Here is a 25234-nt window from a genome sequence, read left to right as displayed (position 1 = left end):
TGATATCACTACCTGAAGGACCCCTTACTAGAAAGGAGGTTTCGTAGTAGTATGTGTGAAACACAGTTGGGGAACCTCCAAGTTGTGGGCCAAATAGGGCCTGTCGTGCTGTATTTCCCCAGCCGCCCTTGCCTGTTGTCACTGGGGGGGGGGGAGCATCAGGTATAGGATATCAAGATAAGGCTGTAAAGGAGCTGTGGAGTGGGCTCCCAGTCTTTTGCAAGCATAGCTTGCATTGAGTACTGTTCAGATCGAGCACTCAATGCAACTTGTTTCTTTGGCCAACTTCCTGAAAGCTTTAGAAACTAGCCTCTCCTCCCCCCCTTTTTTATGCATGTGAGCAGGGCTGTGTCCTTTTTCTAGAGAATTCCTTACAATTTAGAAACAGGACAGGAATGGTTGCCTGTAAAGCTGTAGAATATTCAACTAATGCACTGTTCTTCAACCTTGCATCCCCAGATGTTGGTGAACTACAATTCCCATTATCCCTGACCATTGGCTAAAGCTGCCTGAAGTTGATGGGAGTTGTAGTCCAACAACATCTGGGGACCCAAGGCTGAAGAACAGTGCACCAACAGAACGACCTGAGGGGGAAAAGCAATAAAGGGTCCACAGTGTTGCTCAAGGAAACTGCCTATCAGTAGCCAAAATGGAAAAGGGTAAAGAACGAGGAAGTGTAGGGGAAATGCTATAGGCTGTAGGGCCAACTTCTCTCCCTCATCACTCCACTGTTCCTCCTTGCTTTGAAAAGAACACCCCCAAGCACTTTAGAAGTCTAGATCCTAAATTCAATTATGAAAATCAGTTTACAAGTTGTTTTTCTTAGCGTAACAAAGAGGATACCTGGATAAAAATAGGACCCCATTTTTCCACCACCACGTCAGAGGGTAGATAGCTCAATCAATGCCATAAAAGGCACATCAATAGCAAGTTCAAAAAAATGGCATCTTTATTCCAGTAGTTAAAGATATCACATGTGACACAGAACCTGTGCAGAAAAGGCCAGAGAGAGGCTATTTCTTTCCCTTGCTCCCTAGAATTCCATCCAGCAGGTGCCTCTCAGTTTGTGAGGGTGATCAGTGCCTCCACCACGTTCCCCATGTGTTCTCGCAAGCTGCGTTCTGCTGCCGCCCTGGATATCTCCATCTCATTCATCTGTAAGGAGAAGAAGAAAATTCCTCACTAAGGTGACAAGTAAAATTCTTGGAGCCACTCTAGGTAACTTCAGAAAGCAGCCTCTGTCAATGGTGAAACACAGCCCAAGCGCTTGAATTATTGCTGTACTAGACTCACAATCAACTCCAAATCTTCCTTCTTGATTGTGACTTTGGCCAGTTCTTTTTCCCTGAAACAGAAGGAAGGAGAAAGGAATTAGGGTCTTACCCTGCTCCACATTCTAGTAACATAATGCAGTTGCTACTGCCACCACCACACCGCTCCCCAAAAAAGAACTTGATAGAACAAAACAAACCCTTGAACAGCATAGGAGCCACACATAAAAAGCACAGTTCTGGCTCCCTACAAGCAAGTACCAGTTTCAGGTGCTGCAAAGCAATCCTGATTCCCAAACGCTTTTAGAAGAGAAAGCTCTTCCTGAAGAGAAAATGCTCTAAAGGTTTAGCATGCAGGCTCACCTCTCCTGCTTTGCTTTCTGCTCTCTGGATCTTCTGTCTCCGATCACTGACATCGCCTAGGCAAAAGGAAGCAAAAAAAAATCAGAACACATCTGTTATGGCTGTGATCTGGTAGACATTACACCCTTGGACTTTCCAAAATGGTCAACACTGTTCCTCATCAAAAGCTCCCAAGAAAACTATATACTCAGAATAGCTGGGTTCCCAATTTTAGTCCTACTCTGAGTAGACCTATTGACATTAACAGACCTAAGTTAGCCATGTCCATTAATTTCAATGAGTGCTCGGAGTAGGACTACCATTTGATACAACCAATTTTCTTTATTGATAACTAGATGAAAACCAAAATCTTGACCCTTGAAGAGCTAGCATTTTGGTTTTTTTTCTCACACACATGGGTCTAGAGAAAAACCAAGCCAAACTGAAATGAAATTCAAAAAGTATAATCACCTAAATTGAGTATATCACTCAGTTCATCACTGCATATTTAATATTCTCTGATGAAGTGGGTTCTAGTCTACAAAAGCTGATTTCAGTCTTTCAGGTGCCACAACACTCTTGTTGATTTTATGGCAACAAGTATCTGCTTTCCCTCTGCTGGGTAACAGGAAACAGAGTGAAGATGAGAACAAAGAGATCGTTTTCATAGTGGAATGAAGGAAACTGTGAGGTGATGTGGAGTTCTGTCTCGGCACTAAAGCCATTTAAAAGTGATGAAGGGTAGACTGTGAGGAATCAGTTTTTAGGGATGATGGAGCCAAATCATTCAAGATAGTGACAACCAATCAGATGAAAACCTCCAAAATAATCTCTTCCAACTTGACAGATTCACCACAGAATGGCAGATGAGATTTGGTGCACGTCAATCCACAGTGGTACACGTTGGGGCCAAAGTCTAGCTGTAAACTACCCAGAAAATTGGGCTCCTGGTGGAACATACACTGAAAATATCTTGTGCTTTTGATCATTGCACTGTGGCTGTTATGGCATCTAAAATTTTATTTATTTGTTGCACTTGTATACCGCCCCATAGCCGAAGCTCTCTGGGCGGTTTACAGCAATCAAAAACATTAAAACAAATATACAATTTAAAAACATATTTTAAACACAATTTTAAACACAATTTTAAAATTCAAAACAATATACCGGTAAAAACAATTTAAAAACACATGCTAAAATGCCTGGGAGAAGAGGAAAGTCTTGATCTGGCACTGAAAAGATAACAGTGCAAAGATAAATTTATGCAAAGAAATTTTGCAACTTCAGTGTGCATCTGAAGGCTACATGTCTAAAAGTTGTGCAAGCCCTGTAGGATTAGTGCAGCAGCACACTGAGGAGAGAAGGGAGAAATTTGGACATGTATGCTATGTGGGTAATCTATAATGCAAATCTGATTTTTATTTTTTATTTATTAGCCAACACATGTAGAGGGAAAATAATGTTAGCAGAATGTATTGAACAAGATGGTCCAGATCATGATCTGGCCACACATCAACAGCTATTACATACGACCAGTGCCAAATTAGATGCAACAAGGGAGCCACATGTATAAATTCACATACAAAGCAGGGGATGTGTTTATCAATGTATTGATATCCCATTTTTCATTATTTTTAATGCACCTTACAAAAGAAGAGTATAACAATAAAAACAAAGCAAGAGGTATAAACACAGCAGCATTGAAACAATACTTTAAAACATCAAGTGTCAAAAAATGCCTTCCGAACTATGACTCCTGTCTTAACACTACTAAAGGAAAGTGCAGAACACCCTTTGTGTTAAATCCCACAACTGTGGTGCCACTGCTAAGAAGCTCTTACCCCTCACCTGCCACCTAGCAGCAGCCATTCATCAGGCTGCATGCAGCAGAGAGAGAGGAGGGTAGCAGGGCCATTCCACCCGCTCTGCTAACAGGGCAGCTTCATTTAGCTGCTCTTCTCCATATAACTGTGTCCATCCCTGCAGGTCATAAGAACTAGTATAACTTTAAGTATTAGTGTCTGAGTTTGCTTGTCTTTCCTCTTCCCTCCACATTTTTTCCCTTTTGCATTGTATCTTTTAGACTGTACACCTCCCAAGAGGGACTGTCTCATTTTTATTCATTATATGTTTCTTTTAGAGCCTTTTGGGGCAAAGAGGAGAGCAAAACTGCTGTAAACAATAAAATAAGAATGTTGTCTCTGGGACCCACCAACAGACTAATTGTTAATGACACCAGAGAGCAGGGCCTCTGATCTTAAGGCTTGGGCAGGCTCATGGAGTGAAAGCAACCCCTAAGAACAGAGATGAGGGAACCACTTTTGCCTTGGGGCCATATCAAAACGTGGCCACCCCTCTGCAGGCCACTTTTGACAGATGGGCAGGTCTTTCCACTTGTCAGTCACCTGATGTCACATGGGTATGAGCCTGCTCTAAATCAGGTCTTGGATTTGGCGCTGAATGTAAACAGCATTCAAGGCAAGCCCCACTACTAAGCAGCCTGCAATGTTAAAAAAAAACCTTGAAGCCCTAAGCAGCAGAGAGCCAGGTTAATACCAGCATTTTAAACTGATTAACAAGGTAACTGATACACGATTGGGATGATACGCTTCCACCAGCATCCCGGTGGCGACATTTTGCAGCATTTGCAGATGCCAAACGGCCTTTATGAAATCTTGCCCTTCCTCCAAGGAATCAGGGCCGCTCCCTTTCATCCTCGCAAGAATCCTGCCAGGCAGATGAGACTGAGTGCGGCTGGCCCAACTCCCCCGCGGGGTTTCATGGCGGGGGGGGGTTGGGGCTGGCCTGGGGCCCCCCCTCCCCCCCGAGAAAGCAACGCGACAAACAGCTCAGTCCAGGCGCGCCTCCAGCTCGGGCAACTGAGCCCGGGCCCATCTGACTCAAAACGCCCGCCCGCCCCCGGCTGGCTGGGTGAGGGCTACCGCCTCGGCGGAACTGGAAGGCAGGCAAGGCCGGCCCTGCCAGGCCCAAGACATTTTGCTCTTGAAGCAGCAGCAGGAGGAACAAACGGCGCCCACCCCGACTCGCCCCCCGAAGGCGCTCCAGCCCCGGAGAGGACGGACGAGCCCACAAGGCCCCCCGCCAGCCCCCGCTTCTCGCGGCGGGGGGAGCGGCTTCTGTCCCCGCGGGCAGCGCTGCGGCTCCGACGACGAGCCCCTCGCCCGCGGTCCCCACGGCAACCAGCCCCCCCGCCCTGGCCGCCGCGCATGCGCCCCTGACCGTTTCCAGGTTGGAACTTTGGATCTCCTTCTCCTCCGCATAGTCGGTGACGCGCTCGAGGTCGGCCGCTCCGCTGTCGTGCTTCCGCGGCTTCTCGGCCGGCCGCTCCCCGCCTCCCGCCGAGCCATTCGGCTCCGCTTCCAATTCGAGCTCGACGTCCCCCTCGGCCGCCATCGCTTCCAGGCCACGCCCCTCCCGTCACGTGCCAGCGCGGGGGCGGGGCGGAAGGGGCACTGCCATAGAGATCGGAGCGAGAAGCTTAGAGCAGCGATGGCCGCCACGGAGCGAGGAAACCTAGCCCATCCCCCGAGGGCGGGACGCCGGACTCCTTGGGCGGCTTTTTCGTGGCTTTCGGGCAAGACTGTTGCGAACAGCCCGCCTTAAACGCTAACCCTGGGGGGCGGGGCAGTGCTGTTAGAAGTGCCCTCTCTAGGCACACCGGGGAAGCTCTATTGCCCGGTGTGACGTATTTCCTGCGCGTCTGCTGCTTTGCCCTCCCCTTCCTCCGCCCCTTCCGCTCTGCCCTCTTTGAATTCTCCATCAGGCGCGTGGGGGTCCTTTCGGCGCTGGTCCCCGAATGCGAGAGACGGAGGAGCTGTCGCCCTCGCCGCTGAGAGGAGGCTCCTTTGCTGGCTTCATCTCGCTGGGCCGTGAGAGGGGCCGCTGGGGGGGGGGCTGGTTATTGCTCAGTCCTCCTGCTTTTGCCAACTTCGATGTGCTGGAGATAGAGATACAAAAGCGTTGTAGCCCATAAGCCCCATCAGGTTTTGGGCGCCACTGAGGAAGAGCATTTAACCAGATTATTCGGGAGTTTATTTTGTTCCCGGTTTCTGCGAGTTTGTCGCCCCCCCTGTTTCATGCTTTAGCTGATCATTTCTTTTTTTCTTTTTGCTGTTGCTTTCTAAGCTATTTTTAACCAAGACCAGCAACGATGTCTTTACAAGACAATAAGGTTTTTATCAGAAAGCTTCCAAGGCTAACTAACAAAAACTATTTACATTGGAAATACAGAATAAGGATCGTCCTAGAAGCAAATGAGGTTTACTTTTGCATTGAGAACCCAAAGCCAGCAACGGAGGGCCTAGAGATTAGAGAATGGGAAAAGAAAAATGCCATTGCTAAAGCTATTATATGTGAATGTTTGAAAGATGAGCAATTAATTCATGTAAGGGAATGTAATACGGCTTAAAGAAATGCTAGATAGCCTAGAAGCTTCATTTGGTTTCACAGTTTGTGGTGAATCCCAACCTGTCTTGATCAGAGAAATTATGAAGCTAAGGCTTGAATCTAAGAAAAATTGTGAAGAGTATATAACTGCCTTGATTACGATATTTGACAGATTGAAATTAACTGGTCTTGAATTTAATGATGCGCAGAAACTGGGGTTTCTTATGGGAACTTTGGGGAAACAATTTGAGACCTTTATCTCTGTTTTGAACGGCAAATATGAACTGAAATTTGATCAGGCCATTGCATACCTCAGGGAAGAGTGTAGCGAGCAGAGAAACTCCCTGGAGAGCATCAAGTAGCTCAGCTCTGCCAAAGAACCAATCACAATGCTGTTTTAACTGTAATGGGAGGGGCCATCTGGCAAAGCAGTGCCCCTCACCCAGGAACTCCTCAGCCAATGGTAGCTCTCCAAATATCCAACAAAGGAAACAAAGACAGCATGGCTTACCAACAAAAAGTTTCAGAAAGAAGGACCCAAAGAAAGCAATTAATTTTTAAAGCGAAAGACCGTACTAGCAAATAATTGCAAAACAAAATCAAGCAATAGGATTATTGATAGTGGTTGCACAAGTCCCAGTACATTTTCTCTTGGTGTTTTTTTTTTTACAACATTGACAAAAGTGTGTTGGCAAAGAAAGAGTGCCTGAATGTATTTTTCCACAGCAGAGTTACAAGGCCAAGAAGCACAGAGTCCGTGCAGATCTCAAGGACAAGTATCCAAGGCAACCAGCTGGCCTTATCTATAAGACTTAGCAGATCTGGCCAGTCGGTGTGGGGGTCGAGGAGTTTGTACAGAGAGAGAGCTTGTGATATATTCTATTGTCAGTAAAGTGACTCTTAAAACTTATTACTTGTCTGGCTCATTGCTTCAACTGGCATCTAGCCTGTCACTATACTGTTCTGCATCCTGGGCATCTGCTTGCGCCAGATACAACATCCAACAAAGTGTTCAAGGAAAAATCCAAATTGCTAATGACCAACACGTGGAAGTCCAAAGAATTGGGAGTGGTGTTCTAAAATGCAAACTATTCTACTCGTACCTCAACTGAATCACAACATGCTAAGTAGAAAAGATTTGCATTTCCAGAATGGAAAACGTACAGTAACCAAAACTAATGTTTAGTTTACTAAAACATTTGAAAAAAGATGGTGTATATGAACTAAGTCTTTCAGTTTAACAAGCAAATGCAGCCCAAGCATACAAGGATGAGAACAGCCTGGATCTCTGGCACAGACATCTGGGAAATTGCTATCCAAAGGTGGGCATTCAACTACAGACCCAGAACCTGGCCACAGGTATCAATATAAACCCACAGGACAGTAATACCACAAGTAGATGCATAAGCTATACTGAAGAAAAAGGAGTTCATTTCCAGCAAGGACTGAAAGAGAAGCACCAAGGTGCTAGATCTCATACACAAAGATCTCTGTGGTCACTTTAATGTGCCCTTATTTGGGAAACAGATATGTCTTAATTTTTGTGAATGATTTTTCGAGGTATTGTGTCACCTACCTGCTAAAGAAGAAAAGTGAAATGCATGAGATGCTGAAGAGATATATGGTGATGGTCAGGACCAAGTTTGAGAGGAAGCCAATGGCTCTACAAACAGACAACGGCGGTGAGTTTATCTCGCACCATACACAAGCTTTCCTGGATGAGTATGGTATTTTGTACAGGAGGAGCATCAGTCATACTCCTGAGCAGAATGGGATTGCTGAAAAGAAACTAACATCTTACCTGGAAATGACAAAATGCATGCTGGCAGATGCTGATCTACCCAGATGACTCTGGAGTGATGCCATCATCATTGCAACATATCTGCAGAACAGATTGCTGATCAAGGGTACCACACAAACACCATTTCAGTTATGGCATGGTAGAGTACCAATCATGGAACACATCAGAACTTTTGGCAATATAGCATATCCCTTCATACCAAAACAAAGACAGTGAAAACTGATGCCAGAACAGACAAGACTGTTTTCATTGGCTATGCCCCTAGAAGCAAAGGCTATAGAGTGATGAACTTAACAACTGGAGAAATCAGCACAAGACATATGATCTACTTCGATGAACAAAACAAAGCTGGCAAAAGAGGGATTGTGTTAAATTTCTCTGTCCTTTTTAAATTCTCCATTAGCCACATTAGCAAGCAGGGATGCAGTTGTTTGCCAGAAGCTGATAGCAATGGACTGAAAGAAACCACATTTCTTCTTTCCAACTTTATAAGCTAAGCCTGTATCACTGTATACTTGAAAAGGTTGTGAGTAAAACTGTGTTATGTAGTTTACTAAAAGAAAACTTGTTTGCTTTATTTTGCTAGACTCTAAGTCTAGCTGGTGGGCTGGTTGTTGCTCAATTCTGTTTTTGCCAATTTTACTCTGCTAGAGATAGAACTATAGAACTGCAAAAGTGTTTTGTTCCATAAAACCCACCAAGACTTTCCTTCCTTTATTGACACGGATGATCATCATGCAGATCCACAGGTGCCAGAGATCGACATACCACTTTGGGGGCCATAAATATCCCTGCTAGGAGACAGTGGAGGCACCTGCAATTCAGTTGGGGAAAGCAGTCCCTCACCTGCAATACAACAGCGCAACAGTTCTTTTAGGGCAACTCTGAAACTTCCTGGCCCCCTACAACACCACTCATTTAGTGACTGGATTTCTTTGTTGCTTTCTATGGGCAGCTTGCATTTGTGCCTAGAGGGCACAAAAAGAAATAGTCAAAGGTCAGTCCCGAAGCTGGGCAATCTGTCTCAGTCTAAATGTTAGGGCCAAGTACTTCTATACACGAGTGACTCTGGAGCCAGAGGAGTGGGGGAGAGAAGCCCCCACAAAGCTGGCACAACTGCCAAATCCTATACCCACTCTGCCTGGGATAGGAGGGGGGAAGGTAATAATAATGATAATAAATAATAATAAACTTTATTTCTACCCCGCCCTGTTTCCAATAGGACTCAGAGCGGCTTACAACTAAAAACGACACCAATTAAAACATACAGAAGTATACAATTAAAAAGAATTAAACTATGAGAAAAATTAAAACCATTAAAACAGGTTAAAAAGAGTGGACAATTTAAAATAATAAAATCATATAATGTAGTCATCAAACCTATGACACTTAATCCTGGTCGTTCTCTATCCCAAATGCCAGTTGAAATAAAACAGTCTTTACTTGTCGCCAGAAAGACGGCAATGAGGGAGCTAATCGCACCTCACTCGGAGGGGAGTTCCACAGCCTAGGGGTGGCCACCGAAAAGGCCCTATCTTGTGTCTGCGTCATATGTACTTGCGAAGGTGTGGGGAGCACAAGAAGGGCCTCACCTGAAGATCTCAAATCCTGGACAGGTTCATGTAGGGAGATACGATCTGTCAAATAGCCTGGACCTGAGCCGTATAGGGCTTTGTAGGTCAAAACCAGCACTTTGAATTGTGACCGGAAACAAATTGGCAGCCAGTGGAGCTGTTGTAACAGGGGAGTTGTATGGTCCCTGTAACCAGCCCCGGTTAGCACTCTGGCTGCAGCTCTTTGTACCAATTTAAGTTTCCGAACAGTCTTCAAAGGCAGCCCCACGTAGAGCGCGTTACAGTAGTCTAAGTGGGATGTAACCAAGGCAGGTACAGTGTCTTGTGGCACCTTAACAACCAGCAAATGTATTGCGGCATAAGCTTTCGTGGACTATAGTTCACTTCATCTTGAGTTGTAGGCTACAGTTTTGGAAGGGTGGATGTGTGTGTAATTGTGAGGTCAGAAGGCAATGAAATGCCGAAAAGTACAGATTGTAGGAATTACCTATTAACAGTGGCTATTCAGGGGAAAAAGTAACTGGTAGTAACACAGACATTTTGGCACTGGTAAGTCATTTAACACATGGAGTGTGAAAGAAATCCATTGTGCTGACTCAGTCCAGAAACAATAACACTGAACATCTTGTGGATGTGGACTGAAGGCCCATCTAGTCCACCATTGTGTTTCCCACAGTGACTAGCCAGATGCCTCTGGGTAGCCCACAAGCAGAACCTGAGCGTAACAGCAGTGACCTGCTCATGTCCCCCTGGAACTAGTATTCTGAGAGAGACTTTCTCTAGCAGAGGAGGAAGTACACAGCCTGCTTGACTAATAGCCATTGATAGCCTTTTGCTCCATGACTTTGCCTAATAAATTTATTTAAAAGCCATTGAGGCCGGTCACCACATCTTGTTGTTAAGAAGCCCTTCCTTTCTGTCTCTTCTGAATCTTCCTCCATCCAGCTAACCAATGGCCCCATTGCGTTTTAGTCTAACGAGAGAGGGAGAAAAATGTCTCTGGCCACTTTCTCCACAGGATGGCAGATCTGGAAAGCACAAGAGGCAAGTGTGGGGAAGGTGGATTAGGTGTAATGCTGAAGGAGATGCTGTGATTGTCAGGGGGAATCACAACTTTATACTCTGGTCAGAGATAGAGCAGTTCCTGGTGAAAGCAAGATCAGAGCGTGAGCTTGTGGTTGGGCAGGGACTGATAGCAGTGGGAGGCAGGCTGAGCCTTTCAGAGCACATGGGGCACCTCCCCAGCACAACCGTAGCGCTCAGGAAAGGTGTCGGCCCAGCTCCTTTAGCACGCAGCCGGGGTGTGAAAATCGTTCTCAAGGACTAGATAAACAGGATTGCGCAGTGCAGTCCTTGCCACCTCCCTGCCTAGTTTCACATGCATTAGACACCTGGTAAATCTCTCATGTGTTACGTCTTCAAGGTGGCACAAGCCTGTGTCGTTTTACTTCCGCAAAGGCCGGCCGGCCAGCCTGCCCCCAAATTCCAGAAGAGCCCAAGCTAGTCTGACAGCAGCACAGAGAGGACAAGGGAGGGTGCTTGCTTGTCCATTCGCTCTCCCGCGCCTATCTGAGACCAGTAGCCCTGCAGGGGTGGCGTGTGGCAGGGCCCTCCTGTGTCTGTCACCCTTTCTGTACCCGGACTGGGGTCACAGAGGCTTCCTAGCTGTGCCAAGACCTGCCTGTCACTGCAGCTGTCCTTGCACTTTGCTCCCTGGGGTGACTGACTTTCAGTCAGAAGGGTGTCTCTCCCTTTCAACCTGCCCTGAGATTCACCTAACTCGAAGGAACAGCTAAGCTCTCTATTTCTGCCGCGTAAGAGGGTTAAAAAGGCAGATTTGGCTCCTGACCTCATCAGGCAGAAAGGTGAGCAGTAGGGAAAGGCACTCCCTCCCTCCACCCCACCCAATATGGCCAATTGCAGGTCTTGGGACAAAGCTGGAGGAAGGGCCGTACCCACTTGGCCAATCGTAGTCTCTTAGCTAATTGGCTTTCTCTGTGCATCACCTTTCTGGAGAGCACAGAGGTGGGCCAGGCACTACCTGGTCCCTGGGATGCGCTGCTGAGCCGGGGCGAGGCCTGCGGAGTCTGGAGTAGATGACTGGGGGGCTGGGGCAGCACGTCCAGGTTTTCCCTTGGGGAGCTGGGGACTTTGGGAACCGAGGAGGAATGGTGCCAGCTGGCTGCAAGGCCCAGGTAAGCAGGGGGAAGAGTGAGGCTTCATACTTGGTAGTGCTCTTCTGCAGGGTTTGCTCAGCTGGAGTCTGGCCAAGGCCCAGCACAAAAGGTATCCTGTGGAGGAAGGGGCCAGAGCACACGATGGACTAATCTGCGCCCTGGCCGGATGTGCCGCTACCACCCCCATGTCACAGGGGGTGGCCCAGGTTTGCCTCCCCTCCGTGCAAGGCGAAGCAGCTGGCTTGAGGAATGGTTCTGCCGACAGCAGTCCCTGTAGGCTGTGCAGCTGCTGAGGAGTTGTCTGGGTGGCTCCATGACCTGGGACAGCTCACAGGTAGACTGTGATGGAGAGAGACTTTCCCAGCTGTTGCCTGGCAGCAAGCCGGTCCTCCTGGACAGTTCCACTCAAAACGCCGGAAGCCGGCTTATGCCAAGCTAGACCCATGGGCCATCTAACTCAGGTCTACCCTGGCTGGCAGCAGCTCTTCAGGGAGAGCATGTTCCCAGCTCTCCCTGGAGATGTTGGCGGTTGAACCTGGGACCTTCTGCATGCAAAGCAGGGGCTCTGCTGCTGAGTTATGGCCCTTCTGCTGTGGCGGAGCCCACGCTGAGGCCAGGTCCAAGCAACCTCTCCTGAGGAGAGGAAGCCACTAGCCATGTGCAAAGCCAGGGAGAGGAGGCTGGCAGGGTGGGTGGCAGCCCCTTGCCCTCAGCTCCAGTCCCAGGGGAGAACCAGACCTCCAGTGAGGTGTGACATTCCTGTAAGGGAGATGACAAGTTCTTGGCCTTGACACGCCACACAATGCAACTCCATGGAAGATGACTGGACTGATGACAGGAAGGCGGGAAAACCACATTCAGCTCATTCTTGGGATGCGTGTGGGCTGTTCGGTTGTGCATTATTCCCTTGTTTCTCAATACTCAAGCTGTTTCCAGATGGGTCCTTATGTTGCATTCTAAATATGTGCAATTGGCATGTTAACTTCCACTGGTTTAGTTTTTTCAGCCATGGATATTCATTGCTATTCCACTGCTGGTGGTCCACACCAGGGGCGGAGCTTGATGAAATCGGAGGTGTTTTTTGCCCCTCCCCATAGTCACTCCTCCCCTGCTCCCACTTGCTTCTTCTGTTCTGGACATGCGTGCAGGTGGTTTTCCACGTGTGTGCAAGGCCCTTTGAAAAAAACCCATAAAAATTAAAAATCGCTGTCACTGCACCACCGTGTAAAAGCAAACATTATAGCAGGCAAAATGGAGGCTTGGGTCTTTAGCAGGGGAGGGCAAGGAGCAATATCTATTTCTATTTGGGTTTTTCATTTATACATCTTTAATAGTTGTGCAAGAGTGATATTTAACTATATTCATCTGCTGTTTGATTTTTGTGGGGGTGGGTAGCATTTTTTAAATTAGGAATGCCCCTAATGTAACCATTAACAGCATAAGTACACATTCCCTCCCCCACAACCCAAAACACGGCAGCAATTAAAAGACCAAAATGCTGATGAGGAGGTTTTCCATAAGTCCTTCACATTGAACTTAAAAAAAGTCCAGTGTATGCTGTGATTGCAGTCTCTGAGGTAATCCTCCACATTTACTTGAGAGAATAGCTCCCTCTGATCAGGCTGTTGAAATTCAACAGTGTGACTATCAGTGGAAATGGGTATCCTTCACTTAATACTGGTGCCACTGGAAACTAAATGGCTCAGGGGAGGAGCAAATGCAAGCAGGCGGTTGGCCATAGTGAACCTGCCCCAGCCACAGCATCCCGGCTGCCATCAGCTGGCCAGTGGGAGGGGGGAGATCCAGTGAGACAGCAAAGGCTGAGAGTCCAACTGATCCAGGGCACTTGGAATTGTGGGGAGGAAGGTGGAGGCTTCCTGAGCACGTGGGGCACTGCCTTCCCTCCGGGGCATGCAGAGAGCGCCTCAGCAGGGCAAGATCAACTCCCTTTCCTTCTCCTCAGATTTGCTGCTGCTGCGGCCCAACCCCTTGTGGCCTGTGCAGTCTGTGTTGCCCGGGCATCAAGGTGTCAACGGGGACCCGTCTCCTCTACATGCTCTTCCATGTCTTGGCATGTGCCAGCTGCTGTGTCATGCTCTCGCAAACCGTGGCTGAAGCCATCAAGGAGAACGTGAGTGGGAATGCACGGAGAGTGATGCCCATACCCAGGGGCTCATCATGGGTCAAGGGACGGCCACTGTCCCCCACACCAAGGAGTGCCTGTGCACTCCTCTGACCTGGAAGCCATGCCCTCTGGTTCCAAATTTGGGGCAAGGGATATTTCTGCCCAAGAGGAATGCACTCTGTTCATGCCCAGGGATCCTCTGCTCTCTGTTATTGTCTTGTGCCAATGATGAGTCTTCAGACTAATCCTTTGAAAGCGTTTGGGAGCTGGGCCCTGGCTGAGTTCAAGGCCTTTCCTACACCCAGGCCAGCACCTGGGGGTGTCTGCATGCCGGAGCGTTCCCTGGCCCATGTTGTATAATGCACTGGAAGGAGCCAAGTCCTCAAGGGCTGCCACAGCCTTAAGCTGCCCCTGTGAGGACCCCCCCATGCCTGGCTGTCTTTGGTGACGGTCTCAGCTTGGAGCTCCCTCTGGGGGCTTCCTCATTAGCCCTTGTCTCGGGAATAGCCATCCGGTGCCCACTAGCTTTTAACAGAGGACCTGCGTGATGTCATTGAGAAAAGGTTGCCTCCCAGTCTTTTCTGAGGAATCCTCTGGTGTCCTTTTCAGAATTTGGGGTGGGGGGGAGAGGAGGAGAAGGAGGAGGAAACTCAGCTGCAGCATCAGCCTGGTCAGTGCAGGCAGGGAACTTGCTGTGGAGTCTTTTCAGGACCTTTGGAGCGTTTCCTGCTGAGAAGTTCAGCTCTTCTTCTTAATCTGGGCTGGGCGGCAGGGGGGGGGCAGTAACTGATGAGCAGACTCTGATTTGCCCCCACAATTTGCCCGGGAGACGTTTTAACGATACTTCCTCTCATGAATTGCTTTTCTTTTTTATTGCTACAAATAACAAAACAGATCTACCGTATTCAAAAACAAAAGCGAATTCCCTGTCCAGTCAATTGTGGGGATGGCCACCCTTAAGGACTGTAGTGCGGAAGTGCTGGCATTTCTGCCCTCCCCCAGGTGCCTTTCTACACGGTGCTGTGTGACCACCTCCCCGTGGGTGCCGACTGTGACATCTTGGTGGGCTACTTGGCCGTCTACAGGGTCTGCTTCGGCATGGCCTGCTTCCACCTGGGTCAGGCTGCCTTCCTGATCAACATCAAGTCCAGCAGCAACTTCCGGGCCCAGTTACACAACAGGTGAGACTCTGATGTGACCCCGGCAGCCCCTGCAAAAACCTGGCTGAGGCTGCTTTGGGGGTCTCCGAGTGCTGGGGAGCAGAGGAAGCTACAGGTCTGCCCGTCCAGGGGCCAGCCTGGTTATCTATGACCTCTTGCGGTCCGTTCCAGGTTCTGGTTCCTGAAACTCCTCGTCCTGGTGGGGCTCTGTGCAGCCGCCTTCTTCATCCTGGACCAGCGCTTCATCCAAGGTAAGAAGATCAGCAGAGCCCGGCAGCCAGATCAGGCCAACAGCCCATCTCATCCAGCATCCCGTCCTCACTTTCAAGAGGACACGCTGTAGGGCCAGCCCTCCTGCCCGGTTGCGGGCAAGTCTCCACTGTTTGTATTTCAACCTGCTCCCCAGCCAAAACAGACTCCCCTGGAGGAATCCTCTTTCTGCCATTCCTGGCCATGGCTGAGCCACCACCCCAGAGGTGGGGCTCGGCTTCCTTGGTGCCTGACACACACCCACACCTTGGTGTTCCCCTCCGGCTTTGTTCCCTGCAGCCTGGCACCTGGTTGGCGTCTGCGGAGGATTTGCCTTCATCCTTGTCCAGCTGGTGCTGATCACAGCCTTTGCCCACACCTGGAACAAAAACTGGTGAGTCTGCCCTCAGTGTGGGACAGGCGGGGCTCTCCTGGGGAGGGGGTGCAATGCTGAGGAGGGTGGGCTGGAGAGGGAGCAAGGCTCGGGTCGGTGCCCCAAGGCGGAAAGTCTTTCCCAATCAGCTCTTCCATCCCTCACAGGCTGACCGGTGCCTCCAAAGACAAGCGCTGGTACCTGGCCGTGTTCCTGGCCACACTGGGCTTTTATGCCGTGGCCTCCACCGCGTACACCTTTCTGTACAAATTCTACACTCACCCAGGCGGCTGCGTCCTCAACAAGGGGCTGCTGGCCTTCAACGGGGGCCTCTGCCTCCTCATGTCTTTCATGTCCATCACACCATGCGTTCGCCTCCGTGAGTGCTGGGTGTGACTGTTTTTGGTGGCGGGGTTGGGGAGCAGACTGGGATTGGAGGCAAGGAGCTCACAGGCTCAGATTGTGGCCTGCAAGAAGCAAAGCCTGGAGCTCCTACTGCTCAATTGGGAGGTGCCAGATCTGTGGCCCCGCCCTGGAAATCCCAGCTCGCTCGCTCTGTGTGTGTGTGTGAGTGAGAGAGAGGGAGGGAGAGAGGGAGATGTTCTCATCCAGCAGCTGCAAGACAAAGGTACCAGCTGCATGTGGCATTAAGTGCAGCACTTTATTGCATGTTCTGTGACTGAACATCCCTCAGTTTCAGTCACAGCACTTAAATTCCCAGGGCAAAAGTCAAGGGTACAATTCAGAAATAAAAGGCTTATTTCAAAGACAACTGAAGAGAATAAGAGCTTTAGGATTGCCAGATCAGGACTTCATGGATCAAAGCTTAAGGACATCACAACCTTCTTCAAATTCATTGCCAAGCATTTGGTCTCCTGTGGTTAGAGTGCTGGACTACAACCTGGGAGACCAGGGTTCGAATCCCCACACAGCCACAAAGCTCACTGGTGACCTTGGGCCAGTCACTGCCTCTCAGCCTCAGAGGAAGGCAATGGTAAACCACCTCTGAATACCATGAAAACCCTATTCGTAGGGCCGGCGTAAGTCGGGATCGACTTGAAGGCTGTTCATTTCCTCTTGGACACCCAACTCACTTTGCTATGCATACTTGAGTACCAGCCTGGGCGTGTGTGTGTGTGAGAGAGAGAAGGGAACACTCCAGCAATCCTGACTCACTCAAATTCCAGAGGGCTTCTCTTGCTCCAGCAAAACCAACCAATTAATTTTCTGACCCCAAGAACGATTGACATAAATGGCTGTGGGACTAACTGACTGAAAGGCTGAAGAGGTCCTGCATTTCAGAAGAGGCACTAAGTGTTCTTAAATAGCTGCTCTCTCTGCTGGCCAAGTCTGAAGCTGAATTGGCAGTTTTAAAGACAGATGCATCATCCTGAATACGGTCAGGTCCTGTCACTCATGAGTCATTGGCCTTCATTGCTTTGGGGGGAGGGAGTTGGGGGAGGGGGGCTTCTGGAGGGCACTGATAACCCCTCTGCCCATCTTCTGCTCTCAGGACAGCCACGCTCAAGCCCCCTGCAGGCCTCCATCATCTGCTGCTACGTCATGTACTTGACCTTCTCTGCCCTGTCCAGCCATCCAGCAGAAAGAGGTCTGTGGCAGCTGGAGCCTTTGCATTTGAGGGAGATCGGGGGCCAAGGGGGGCTCTCCAGGGCCTGATGTTGGTTTTCTCTCTCCCACAGTGCAGTTCAAGGGGCAAAATCTCACTGTCTGCTTCCCTGGCCTGAGCAAGGGTGGGATGCAGATCGAAGACACGACGGTGGCTGTGCTGGGCGCGGGTGTCATGTATGCTTGTGTCCTCTTTGCCTGGTAGGTACCGGCCTGTGTGTCCCTGGATTGACCCCCAGGAGGAGCCCAGCTTGTCAGAATGGGCCAGAGGAGGAATCTAGGGGAAAGAGCCCTGCACCCCCCTTGTCATATCTGACCTCTGGGGTAATGCCCTTGGGAGGCTGTTGTGGGATGCACCACCTCCACACCCACACGATGCTTTCATCAAAAGCACTTTGCTTCAGAGAGTAGCTCTGCCAAGGCATCCCCTTGACACTCACCCGTTCAGCCCACTTGGTTAACTTTGGGTCCCCAGTGTCACATTCGCCTTCTGCTAAATTAAAATGCTGCTCTGCCCAGCTCTTTAGCCCTGATGTGAGATGCCCAACTACCCTCCTGTTGAGCCAGCCCACAGAATCTGCCTGGGTTGCTGGCCTGGGCCTATGGGCATGCTGGCATAAGTGGATGGATCTGGTGCCAGGGAACCAGGAGGGGCCTCTGGATATGGTGGTATCCCATCCTGCAGTCAGGCTGTCCACAATGGCTGGGCAATGGTGTAAGTTGTCTGCAGTTTCAGGGAGTCACAGACCCATTACTAGATTGGGAACAGAGTCCCTATGTATGAGCCAGTCAGCATAAAAAGGGAGCCAGAAGAGTCCTTGTCCTTTCATGCTCATTGGAGCCAATTAGAGAGCATGGAGATGAGTCAGCCACTGAGAAGACTCATCTCAGTAGCTAACACACAGCCTCCCCTTTCATGCTGATTGGCTCCTAGGGACATCTGTTGTAGTGGAGTGTGGACTTGTGAGGCAACAGGGAGAGCAAGGGAGACGAGGGAAAATGGCAAAGGGAACCTGGCTGTGAGGGGGCATGGTGTGACTATCATGAAGGGACCCTGCACTTCTGAATTTTCCCAGCCACAGTAGTGTAGTGGCAGAGGATGGGCTGTTCCCAAGAAGGTCTCCTCCTCCTCCTCCTCCTGCTGCTGCTGATCTGTTCATTCTTGGCCTTCTCCTCCTGCAGCAACGAAGCATCCTTGCTTGCTGAGATGTTTGGACCTCTGTGGATGATCAAGATCTACAGCTTTGAGTTTAAGGTGGGTAGGAAAAGGTTTCTAGCAGGAAGGGAGTCCTCTTGAAAAGCAGCTGTTGGTCTTCAAGGTTCTTCTTGATCTCCAGGTCCTGAACAGACAATTTGTTTATCTGAGCTAATTCTGCTGTTTTGTTGTTTCTTTTATTTTTGTTTTAGTATTTTAAGCTGTAAATCACCACAAATGTCTTGGCAAGAAAGGCAACATCTAAAGGCAGTAAATAAAATAAATGCTTGAGGCCTGCTTCTTGTGATAGGCACCAATGTCCAATTCCCTGTGGTTTGCTCCCACAATGAAGAGCATGCACACATCTGACATTCATGATTTCCCTTGCAAAACACTGACAAGTAGGGGCCCAATCCTTCCCTCGTTACCACTTGCAAATATGAGCAGGGTTGGCATTCTCCTCTCCCTGCCTGAAGGGAAAAGCCACATTTGAAGCATGCACCTGCCCTTCATACATCACCCAAGGTTCATTCCTTGGCAATCAGAACTACACAGGCAGCGCTTAGTACAGAGGTGGAAAGCCTGCAGCCTTCCAGATGCTGCTCGACTGTGACTCCCATGATAATCTCTGGTGCTGACTTGGCCAGGCTGGCTGGGGCTGGTGGGAGTTGCAGTTGCCCATCCCTGCCTTAGTGCCTTAAGGGAGGGCCAGGTGAGGAGAGCATCTTGGCAGGTGCTGCCCATGTGGTGAGCCAAGAGGAGGAGGAGGCAGCAGCAGCACAGCTGGAAGAAGAGGGATTGTTTAAGTGGTGATGACCTGCCCTTGTCTTTTTGCAGGACCCCTCCTGTTGTTTCTGCTGCCCAGAGAAGATGGAAGAGGAGCTGGCAGGTGAGTGCAACTGAGCTCCAGGAGTAGTGTGAGGCCTTCCAGCACTGCCCTCCCCCCCCCCATGGGATGCAAGGCAAATCCCTCAAGCAGCACAGGGGGAGGAGCAACCTTTGGGGACGCCTTCTCATCTCAAGAGAGGCAATGGAATGCATAAGAGAGGCATGCACAATGGGGCATCGCCTAAGAGCCACACACACACACTCACTGCACTGTCATGGCTGCAGAGCAGGGCTTTGAACCCCTGGGCTGTGTGAGCAGGCAGGCCCTTTTTTGCACCTGGCCTAGGGCAGAGATGTGATCAGGAGAGGCCCTCTGCGGGGCAGCAGATTGCCCACAACGATGACCACGTGGTCTACAGCTATTCCACCTTCCACTTTCTCTTCTTCCTGGCCTCGCTGTACGTCATGATGACCCTCACCAATTGGTTTAGGTAGGAACGTCTCATCCCGCCTCTGCCTGCCCAGGCACTGGATGCCAACAGGCCTCGTCTGCCAGACTGGAGGCCGGGAGAGTGGAGGCCTCTGAGCTTGCAGTGCGGCTCCCCTGCTCTCTTGCAGCTATGAGAACGCTGTGCTGGAGCCCACCTTCACACACGGCAGCTGGTCCACCTTCTGGGTCAAGGTCATGTCCGGCTGGGCCTGCATCCTCCTCTACCTCTGGCTTCTGCTGGGCCTCCCAGACTCATGCCAGCGCAGCAGCTCCCTTCTGTGCATTGTGCGGCACCGCCGGCGCACCCTTCACCGCATCAGTGTTGCTGCATAGCTGCCTGGGCCTGTAGACTCTGTTGCCTGTGCCACAGCCTGCCGTGGGCTCAGCCGCCTCCTGGGACTGCCAAAAGCTGAGGCCAAGAGACCAAACAGGGCCCGGCCCTAAGTGGCTGTGGCAAGTGGAGGCCACCAATGGTGGTTGCAGTGCCTTGCCTCAGCTGGCAGCTTTAACATGGATGTGCTAGCAGGGGGTGGAGGGGCACCCAGTGCATTCCTCCCCACAGCAGAGGTTGCAAGGCTGTGCAAAATATGGGGCAGTGCTCCAAGTGGTGGGATCCCATTGATGTGGCAGAAGGAGCATGCAAAGGCCCCCTACGCAGCCAGTGGGGCTGAGGGGGGGGCACAAGGAATCCAGTCAGGTGCGCAGTGCCTCTCCCCAGTTCTCAGCTGTCGGGTGGGGTGGGGTCTTGTCAGTGAGTGACACCTCATTGGGGGTGAGGGGGATGAGGCTCTTCCCACGTGGACTACTAGTAGCGGTGGTGGAAGGGGATGCTGCCAAATGGGCGAAGGAGGCCTCCTTGTGACGCTGATTAGTAAGAAGGGACAGCTCCAAAAGGCTGGTTGTCATTGTGGACGTTGCACTTGCTCTGCCAATATATTCTAGTTCACCTGTAATGCTGCAGAATGCCTTTATTTATCCAAGAGCCCAGGCTGCTCTTCTGGACCCCAGTGGTGCCGAGACTCAGCCCACATTCTGGGCCACTCAGGGAAGTGCTTCTCCCTCCATTGCACAGGCAGCCACTCATTTCTAGCCACAACAGAGTAGCTGTGGGTTAGGTGGGAATGGCACTAATGTGCCTGTTGTATCCAGTGGTCTACACTCAGGCCTGCCCTTATGAATTTGGGGGTTCTCTCAGCGAGAGGGTTATCTAGAAGATGGGGAGCGCCCTTCCTTGCACATCTGGGGCTCTGTGGACAGGAAGAGAGTGGCCCTTGTGCAGCTGCAATGCGGAAGGGTAACAGGATGATGAGCATATCCTTGGCAGAATTTGGGACGGACTGTGGCTGCCTCACAGGGGCCTACGGAGGATGTTCTGTCTGTGGGAAAACTGCAGTCGCCGTGGTCTCTGCCCTGGTTCCAAAGCACTACTCAGGTTCTCCTTCAAGGCCTGCTACCACTGAGGCAGCGTGGACAATCACTGGACAGATGAAATCCAGTCCTGTGGGATGAAACCAGCCTGTCCTCCCCCTCTTGCCAAGCAGAAAGGTGGGAAAGGCACCGTGGAACCAGGCCTGCAGTCAGGCCTGCCCTGATGAATCTGATCATCAGAAATAAGACCTCAAGCTGCCAGAGGCAATCTGGGCCTGTGCAACACCTGCAATGAGGCCGGCCACGGTAAGAGCCAGGGAAAGCAATATATTATCAGGCCTTGGCAGAGGGAGTCACAAAAGCGACGAGAGCAGGCCCTGAGTTAATCTTATCTGGCATCCAGGCAATGGTGTAAGGCAGGAAAGTTGCCAGACTGTTTGGAAAGAGCAACCATTCAAATATGACCAGAAAGTTGTATTTAATTTTAAAGGAAAGGATTCTTCTTTCTTTCTTTTTTAAAGGAGAAAATATGAACAAAATGACGGTTTGGAAGAAGATTAAAATCACTACCATAGAGGTTGAAATAAAATTTAGTTTACAGCTTAGATAAACCTTAAGCCTTATACTTTAAGACAAACAAGTCCCGCAGGATGCTAGCATGGCTAAGCAGCAGCACAACAGAGGCTGTAAAAGGAGGTGGGCCACCCTCAGGCCCTGCCTGCCCCTGACCTTCCAGGGACATCTGGCTGGCCACACAGGATTAGACCCTGACCCAATGAGGCAAGTCTGTGGCAAGAGACTGAGAGGCCCAATATGAGCTGGCCACTGACCCTCATCTTCTAGGCCCATCCTCCAGGGTTAGCGCAAACCCAGCACCAGGGGCTAGGACTAGGGCCACACCGACTCTTGGAATCCTTGTAGCCGGGTAAGACCCCTTCTTGCCAGCATCACCTGCTGCTCCCTGAACTGGGGCACTGGTCCCCTCAAGGCACACTTTCCTCTGCTGCTCCCAGGAGGGTAGCGGAGGCGAGACTGGAAGGTGTGCTGCAAGGCCCCTGCACATCTCAGCCAAGGGGTGGGGGGCAACTAGGCTGGCTGTTGAGTACCCTGCTGCTATCATGTTAGTGCCCCAGTGCCTGGGAGCACCAGCTCACCTTCAGTATGAGGTTCCTCCCCAGCCACAGGGGCACCCTTCAGCCCAAAGGAGGCAGGATCTGAACTACAAGTCTGGTTAAAGAGCCAGGAGAAAAAAAAGACTTTGAGTACCTTCTTTCAACTCCTGTCTAATAAATGGCTACTTAAAGACTCCCCGAGTCATTCCTGGTTCATCTGTAGAAGGGTTTGGGGATTATTCCCCCACTCCCCCAAATGGCTGCCACAATAACCTTTGAGGGTGAGGAGGCCTTTTCTGGGACTGCTGCCTGACCACAAACACCCTCAGCAAGCGCCTCCTCGGCTGTCTGTTAAGAACATGGGGAGAGCCTGGCTGCTCAAGGCGACCCATTTAGACCAGCAGCCTGTTCTCACACTGGTCAGCCAGATGCCCCACTAGGAAACCCGCCAAGCAGGACATGAGCACAACAGCAACTCTCTGCATGTGCAACTGGTACTCAGAGGCATCCTGCTGGCTGGCAGCCATTCGCGGCCTTATCCTCTGCCATAAATTTGTCTAATTCGCTTTTAAAGCCATCCAAGTTGGTGGCCATCGCTGCCTCTTGTGGGAGCGAATTCCACATGCGCTGTGTGAAGGAGTGAATCTGTCTTGAACCTTCCAGTATGAACTTCCTTGAAGGGGCTCAGCTGGGTCCTGCTATTATGAGAGGAGCAAAAAGCTTTTCTTTGCTCACTTTCATGCGTTGCTTTACACCCTCCTATTGCGACCCCCACCCTTGCTCATTTGTTTTCCTAAACCAAAAAACCCCAAATATTGAAACCTTTCCTCACAAGGCAGTTGCTCCAGCTCCCTGATCATTTTGGCTGCCCTTTACCACACCTTTCCCAGCTCTACACTATCCTTTTTGAGGTGAGCCGGCAGGCACCAAGCAAAGTCTCTCCTGCTTATTGGGGCTTGAGTTTAACAGGCTGTATTTACTGAGTTTTCCATTCTTATGCTGTCTGCTTTGTTCAGCTTATCAGCTGGTAGCATCAACTCATGGCTGTACTGTTTTGTTATTGTCTTTAAGAAACAATTAAGGTTCTTTAAATCAGCCATTTTAGGTTTTTGACGACTGTTTCGATATTGTTATGAATTGTTCTCTTACCCGTTTATGGTAAAAATGTGGCAGACAAACTTTAGAAAATAAATCAATGTAAACAAGTCTTCCATGATGATGGAGGCTGTGAGCACCTCCTAGATAGCACCCATCCTTGTATTGTATTAAAGCACAACCTCCAGCTATCAATTACCAGGAGGGCCCACAGGCACAACCATTGCACAAGGCTGCCCAGACCCATACACGCACGCATGCCTCGTTGGTGATCCATTACCGCTTGCCTGGCCTCCTTCATCTCCTGCAGTAATTGTTCAGCCAACACAAATAGGAAAACTACTTTAATGTGTAGTGATTCTAGCAATGGCTGCCCCAGGCTGGGCTCCTCCCTTCGCCAGCCTCAGGGGTGCAGGAGGCGCAATATCGGCCATGATAAGCCCACGGTGGTTCCAAACAGGGGGGGCAGAGCAGGAGTGTGAGTGAAGGGCAGGGAAGTGGGTGCTCACTGCGCAGGCCTCCTAGGACTCTTGCTTTCCCCAGCCGGGTCCTACTTTGGCTGGGGCTGGGGCACCTCCTTCTCCTTGGCTGCCTTCTGCTTTTGCTGCATGATTTCAGAGTCTCTGGGGAGAGAAAAGCAGCAGCATTCAGGCTGGCTGCAGTCCCTGAGATGAGAAGGAGATCACAGGCCTGAGGGCAGGGACTGTCTGGCTAGCGCACCCCACCGAGAAGGCAGGCGGGGGCAAGGCCAGGAATGCCTCCCCCCTCGGAACATGCTGCGGGCCTTTGCGGGCTTCCAACACAGGACTCGCAGAGGTGGTCGAGCACAGCTCAGTGGAGCCTCCAGAGCCAGGGACAGGCCCTCCCGAGTGCCCAAAGGGGTTGCCAGCTTGCCCGACCCGGCAGTAGCAAAAACAAGCCAGGGTCTTGCGGCTTCTTAAAGAGTTATGGGGGCTGGCAGCAAATGACAGGGGCTCTCCTAGACCCAGAATGCCCTACCTCTGAAAAAAACAATTTGAAAGCGGCCCGAGAAGGCCCTTCCCTGCCAGAGCTGAGGCCCCCGCCCTCTGCCCGCCGCGTCCACCACCATCACCCAGGGGCGGCAGGGATTACCGAAGGGGTGCTGGAAGGGTTGGTAAATCCGGCCCCAGCAGGCAAGGCCGGTCGGGGAAGAGCCGCCTCCGGGCACGCCCGCGCCCCCGCCTGCCGACCCTCCCTCGCCCGCCGACCCTCCCTCACCGCTGCTTGCGGGCGGCGGCGGAGAGCCCGTCGTCGCGCCGCTTGCCCTTGCCAGTGTCGGCCTGCTTCTTCATGTTCTTGTTCCGCGCCAGTTCGCGCTGGTTGCCGCCTGCAGGGAGAGCGAGAGAGAGAAAGGAGGAGAGGAAGGAGAGGCAGCCCCCCCAGGGAGGAAGGGAGGAGGCGCCCCCGCAGCCGCCCACCCACGGGGAGGAAAGTGAAGCGCCCCCCGGGGGAGAGAGAGGGAGGAGGGGATGGCGGGGGTCTCTCGCTTACGCGTCATGGCTCCGCTTCGCTCCCGTCCCGAGGCAGCTACTGGCACAGCCCAAACCAGCTCCGCCCCCGCCGCTGCCCGATTGGCCACCCCGCAGAGGGGCCAGGCGGCCATTGGCCCGCGAGCGCCAGGAGGCGGCCCCCGGCCCAGGCGGACGGCTCAGATATTGGCTACAGGGAAGGAGGACCAAAAAAAGGAGGCGGCGCCGCAGGAGGGCAGCTGAGGCGCAACGTGGCGACATCAAAGCCCCGCCCCTTCGCTGCGAGTGGCTGTGGCTGGGAGGGGCGAGGCCCAGCCCACCCCTCCTCCTCCGCCTTGTGCACGTGCACGCCCAGTGTCAGACTAGGACCTGGGAGACCAGGGTTCGAATATCCGCACAGCCATGCAAAACTTCCTGTTAGAGCCATAAGGCAATGGAACCAATTAGCTGGAGCGGTAGTGGGCTCTCTGACACTGGAGACATTCAAGAGGCAGCTGGACAGCCATCTGTCAGGAATGCTTTGATTTGGATTCCTGCATTGAGCCAGGGGT

The 25234-nt window shown here is 51.1% G+C and overlaps 3 protein-coding genes across 3 annotated transcripts; 1 reads left to right on the top strand and 2 right to left on the bottom strand.

The window, feature by feature from the left end:
* Positions 1–931: 931 nt before the first annotated feature.
* HYPK (huntingtin interacting protein K) lies at positions 932–5228 on the bottom strand. Its single transcript, XM_061595485.1, has 4 exons — positions 4854–5228; positions 1635–1690; positions 1294–1345; positions 932–1155 (listed from the first exon to the last, which is right to left on the bottom strand). Exons 1-4 carry the CDS (start codon positions 5025–5027, stop codon positions 1060–1062), a joined length of 378 nt encoding a protein of 125 aa, XP_061451469.1. The 5' UTR covers positions 5028–5228; the 3' UTR covers positions 932–1059.
* Positions 5229–13319: 8091 nt separating this feature from the next.
* On the top strand, positions 13320–22542 carry SERINC4 (serine incorporator 4; the record flags this gene model as incomplete). The annotated part of the gene is made up of 11 exons (XM_061595835.1): positions 13320–13703; positions 14700–14878; positions 15029–15108; positions 15407–15500; positions 15647–15858; positions 16993–17088; positions 17180–17306; positions 18288–18360; positions 19138–19189; positions 19475–19619; positions 19747–22542. Coding segments are annotated over 11 exons (1647 nt in total), but the record flags the coding sequence as incomplete, so codon positions are not given.
* Positions 22543–23522: 980 nt separating this feature from the next.
* SERF2 (small EDRK-rich factor 2) lies at positions 23523–24814 on the bottom strand. Its single transcript, XM_061595465.1, has 3 exons — positions 24706–24814; positions 24433–24541; positions 23523–23816 (listed from the first exon to the last, which is right to left on the bottom strand). The coding sequence occupies exons 1-3, from the start codon at positions 24710–24712 to the stop codon at positions 23744–23746; spliced, it is 189 nt and encodes a 62-aa protein (XP_061451449.1). The 5' UTR covers positions 24713–24814; the 3' UTR covers positions 23523–23743.
* Between the last annotated feature and the right edge of the window lie 420 nt (positions 24815–25234).

Source organism: Rhineura floridana, chromosome 14, assembly GCF_030035675.1.
Source record: "Rhineura floridana isolate rRhiFlo1 chromosome 14, rRhiFlo1.hap2, whole genome shotgun sequence".
NCBI classification, from domain to species: domain Eukaryota; kingdom Metazoa; phylum Chordata; class Lepidosauria; order Squamata; family Rhineuridae; genus Rhineura; species Rhineura floridana.
Note: the sequence above shows the minus strand (reverse complement) of the source record. Positions and strands in the feature narration are given on the sequence as shown.